Source organism: Lactuca sativa, chromosome 7 (genome assembly GCF_002870075.4).
Source record: "Lactuca sativa cultivar Salinas chromosome 7, Lsat_Salinas_v11, whole genome shotgun sequence".
Lineage (NCBI taxonomy): Eukaryota > Viridiplantae > Streptophyta > Magnoliopsida > Asterales > Asteraceae > Lactuca > Lactuca sativa.
This window is the reverse complement of record NC_056629.2, coordinates 168,074,337-168,079,897: the sequence shown is the minus strand read 5'-3', so window position 1 is coordinate 168,079,897 and position 5,561 is coordinate 168,074,337. Positions and strand designations below refer to the sequence as shown.

General features: G+C 36.4%; 1 protein-coding gene across 1 annotated transcript; it reads right to left on the bottom strand.

Annotated features, from left to right (window-relative positions):
• Positions 1-1,625: 1,625 nt before the first annotated feature.
• LOC111919113 (glycine-rich cell wall structural protein 1-like) lies at positions 1,626-2,783 on the bottom strand. Its single transcript, XM_023914727.2, has one exon. It carries the CDS (start codon positions 2,781-2,783, stop codon positions 1,626-1,628), a length of 1,158 nt encoding a protein of 385 aa, XP_023770495.2.
• Between the last annotated feature and the right edge of the window lie 2,778 nt (positions 2,784-5,561).

The window sequence follows — 5,561 nt, the reverse complement described above, 5'->3', positions numbered from 1 at the left end:
CTCTACAATTCAATTTGGTGCAGTAGTATTGCAAATATTTACATTATATAGGCATGTAGGCTCATACCCACTTGCATACAACTATGTGTAGCTAGAAATGAATGCTAGCTGCGTTAGGGAAGATTTATTGCCTTGTGGCGTTGGGGATATGAGCCCATGGTGGGCATCATCCAATAGTCAAAAGCCATTGTATGACTACGTCAAACTTCACCGTAAATTTCCACCCTGCGTCGAATCTTCGATTCTAGGGTTTCACATCAGTGAATTACCAAAATTTTGATTTTTATATTATAATAATACAAAAGAAAAGCGAGTGATATTATTGGTTTAAATGTGGAGATGAGAAAGGATAGATATGGGCATTTATATCTGCCATGTCCCATGCAAGACTTCTTCAAACCTTCTTTCTTAATGTCTTTTCATGCATGCATGAGACCTGTTCTACACTGTCTCTCTCTCTCTCTAATAATCATATCGTGCACTTAATTCTTGTATCTGTTTGTCGGCACTTTTATGACTCTAACAAATATTGAACATAATAAGTGTATCATATTGTTTTTTTATCAGCCATTTAGTCATTTAGACAAATTGAACGCTTAATAAAGTTGAGCACTTGTGGTGTATTAGTAACAAAGTCAAAAAAGGACAATATGGTTGCGATGAGAGAATCAAGAAACATTGGCAGCGTTACAAAAATGAAGGTGTTGTATCACTTTCATGAAAGAGTGTTGACAAATAACTTAATTAATTAGTTTTAACAAAGTAGCTAGTGAGTAAATTCATGGGCAAAAGGTCAACCTGATTAAATGCATGAGAGAGTGAGCAACCAACATAAAACTTCAATGCATTCAATATCAAAAAGGTTTTTAAACCCAAAAGATTGTAATTAATCTGGATGGTGGTCATAATATCCATGTGCGAAATCACTATCATATCGTTTTTGTGGTTGTGTAAGGATCGAGATAATGCTGTTTTAATATAAAGTTAATTATAAGAATTATGTCACTTTCGTGTTAACTTATGGTATTTATCCAAAATGCTGCAATTTCTTTAACGACTACATCGCGCGATCGGTAATGACCCGAATAGAGCCTTAATTAGTAGTTACATTGTATTTTTATCAAATCACAATTATAAATCTTAGTATGTTTAAGGTTGAGGGTCAATAATTATCTTCACAAACATCACTCTTTTATTAATTTAACTTTGTTAAACTGCTCAAACATTTTAATTTAATTCGTAATATTTTAATTGATATGAATCTATGATATTGTAATTAAGAAATTTAAACGTCAAAAGATGAAATGATAGTGAAATTTAAATATTTAATTACAACATCTAGAGAAAATTAGTAAATGTTTTGTCATTTTTTTATATCGTAAATGATAATATCCATTACATTTATTGTTCATTTAATAAAGATTAAAACAATTGTTTATGGATTAATTATATTAACTTATGCCAGAGTAAATATAACACAACCAAATGGCTTATATAGTATTACTTAATTGCACATTTTACATTGATTAAAAATTAAACGCGAGAATTTCAACAGCATATGACGCGATTAATTACATCTTATAGATACTTTCGACTCTTTCCCTCGATAATACATAAATTCATCCTCAAAACCCTCCTCCAATTCCACCACCTACGCCTCCACCAGCACCAAAACCACCACCTTTGCCTCCACCTACACCTCCACCACCACCACCCCCACCACCACCACCTCCTCCTCCGCCAATACCTCCTGCACCACCACCTATTCCCCCTCCTGCTCCAAAACCGCCACCACTGCCTGAACCTCCCCCTAAACCACCACCTCCACCACTTCCTCCACCACCACCACCTCCTACACCAACACCACCTGCACCACCACCCACTCCTCCTCCGGCTCCAAACCCACCACCGGCTCCTGAACCACCTCCTAAACCCCCACCTCCACCACTCCCTCCACCGCCACCGCCTCCTACACCAACACCACCTGCACCACCACCACCTACTCCTCCTCCCGCTCCAAACCCACCACCACTACCTGAACCTCCCCCTAAACCGCCACCTCCACCACCACCTCCTCCTAGACCAACACCTCCAGCTCCACCACCACCAACTCCTCCTCCCGCTCCAAACCCGCCACCCTTACCTGAACCTCCCCCTAAACCACCACCTCCACCACTTCCTCCACCACCGCCTCCACCAATACCACCTCCTCCAGCACCACCACCCACTCCTGCTCCCGCTCCAAACCCACCACCCTTGCCTGAACCTCCTCCTAAACCACCACCTCCACCACTTCCTCCACCACCACCTGCACCAATGCCACCTCCTCCAGCACCACCACCCACTCCTCCTCCTGCTCCAAAACCGCCACCTTTACCTGAACCTCCCCCTAAACCACCACCTCCACCACTTCCTCCACCGCCGCCTGCACCAATGCCACCCCCTCCAGCACCACCACCCACTCCTCCTCCTGCTCCAAAACCGCCACCTTTACCTGAACCTCCCCCTAAACCACCACCTCCACCACTTCCTCCACCAATGCCACCCCCTCCTGCACCACCACCCACTCCTCCTCCGGCACCAAACCCACCACCCTTACCCGCCCCTCCCCCCAAACCGCCACCACCACCTAGTCCTCCGCCACCTCCAAACCCACCTCCACCTCTTCGACCACCCCATTTAGATCCCTCTATACTCTCATCCCCAACAGACATCACACTCAAGTGAGAGGCAACGGTGATGAAAAGAAGAACCATGCAAACCCATTTCTCTGTAAACCCCATATTTCTATGCAACCTTATGATTGTATGTTCTCATGCAGAAAGGTGCGACTATGTACTTATATAGTATGATTTTGACAAGTCCTAAAGCACATAATACAAGTATACACTATGAAATTAAATTTGCATGTGTAATTAATGCATGTTTCCGCGTCAAAACCGTTGGGGATATCAACTGTGAAGACCATTGGCACATAGCCACATTTGTCAAAGATTAGAGCAATCTATTAAATAACAAAGAAATAGGGACTTGATTCGTTATGATGTTACATTGATTTTCCTACACTTTTGCGTTTCTGCATATGTTTAATTAATGCATGTCTAGTAACATTAATCGGAAAGATCGTTCATTGCATCCCATTACCAGAAATTATAATTAATCTGATCACGAAGATCATTTCACAAGAAGGATGATGATCGATGGTGGAAGAATACCTGATAGTTTAGAATAAAAACAAATAATAACATCTGTTTAATTTTCCCTTCCTTGTAATGTTTTTTGGTTTAGCTCCTCGCTATTTTAATGAAGTCTTGTTATTCAAAAACAAAAAATAAAAATAAACATATCTGTTTTTGGTAATAAATCACTCAAATAATTCTCAAACTTTTAACAAATTTTAATTTAGACAACACGTTTAACAGTTTATATGGACTAAGAGAGCGTACTGATCCTAAATCACAAATAATTTAATTAATGACATAATTTCTAGCTAGATTAAATCAATAAAAATTTAACTATATGATTTTAAGAAAAAAGAAACATTCCCAAGTATGTTAGGACTCTCGATTATTAACGAAAGCACTTATAAATAATTAAATGGAAACAAGAAAACCCAACACAACCTGAGTTATTAATGTAATGCTGTTTCTCGCTATTTATGAAATTGTCATCGTTCCAACGAAGAAAAAAACTGTCAATGACTTGCACAAAAATATACGTGTTAAAAAGTATTGGAAAATATATACTCTTCTTCGAAATAAATCATTATCGTTAACTGAAAAATAATAATTCGTTTAATAATATAAAACAGGAAGAATTTTGTAAGTCTTTCCAAAATATCATATTTGTCATGACCCTAATTTCTAAATATTACTTTTTATATTTTAGTTATGTACAGAGCACAAAAACAAAAGCAACGTACTTTGGTTTTTGTTTTCCACCCCTTTCTTTGACTTTTAATATTGGGTCAACAGAATTAGAGCAGGGACCAAAACTACAAATACCATAAACTTTTGTGGCCAAAATCCTAACCACCATAAGGTAATTTTTCTTTCTTGAGTATATATAAAAAACAAACATGTGAAAAAATTACCAAAAGATATAGTTCACTTCATACCTTCATATCTTGTTCTAACATTATTTGAAGTTTTACCTGATGAGAAAGATTAAATAGAATTACTCCACTGTTTGTAGCATAGATGTGAACAGGAAGAAGTTTAGAGACCTTTAAATAAGAATACACAAAGAACCCAAGAAATTTACCTCGAATAGAGACAAAGAGGGATGAGAGAGATGTAGAGGATGTAGATTACATGTTTTGGTGGTTCCTTTTCGTGCTAATTCCATCCAAAAAGAGATGAAATCATGTTGCAAGCCTTCCAAGAATACCCTGCATAATACTTACACACGAAGACAAACTGAAGAATGAATCATCACATGACGCAAATATAGAAAGCTTGGGCTTTTACCGGATGCTTTGGCTTCACCGGAGGAGCTACCTGCAAAAGTTAAGGAGTGAAAGTCAGGGATACAAATCAAATTCGACTCCTAGATCAAAAACAGAATCGAGATTAGGGTGATATATTGAAATAATGATACCAGATTTTTAATAACAAAATCGGTGGTGGAAGTTAGGGTGAGATATCGAAATAATCTGGGAGAGGAACGATCAGAATGAATCGGCGGCGACTCAGTTTTGGGAGAGGAAAACGGGAGTGGTGGAAAGATCAGAGCAAAACCGAACAGAGGAGGATCAGAACAAATTTCAAATGTAATCGAAGATTGACGGTGGCGGCGACTTCATATGAGTAGAAGCCGGTGGAAGCAACTCCGGTTGTAGTAGAAGCCGATCACTTCCGTTGACCGGTCAAAATAAGATAAAAACAAAAAATGTATGAAATCGAAAAGTGGCCAAACTCTAAAACATGGAACCTTACCAGGGACCTAATTGCCAATTTGAGAAACTTATGTGGCAAAAATCAGAAATAACACAAATCAACTGTTCACAAGCGAGCAAATATATATATATATATATATATATATATATATATATATATATATATATATATATATATATATATATATATATATATATATATATATATATATATATATATATATATTTAGGGTTAGGATTAAATATAAATTCTAAATATTGTGTGAATATGTGACCAAATTATAATCATTAAATTTAAAAAAAATTAATGACTATTATTTTAAGGTGCATTGTATTAACGTAGCAATTACTATATAATTGCAATCAATTAATTCTAAGGTTATTAAAGACTAATTATGACATTTTATTAAATGAAATAAAAGAGAAGTAAATATATTTTTGGAAACTAATTCAAATATATTAACAAAATCCATATTATTACTTTTAAAACCAAATCACAGAAAATCAAGTATTGAAAAATGTGCGGTATTTTTTTACACGATAATCACAAAAAATGAAATAGATTTCATTCTTTAAAAATTACTTAGTCTGATAACATATTTTTTTTTATAATAATTAGACGATTTCACTATTAGTTTTAAAAAATATTAACAAAATGTTTTTA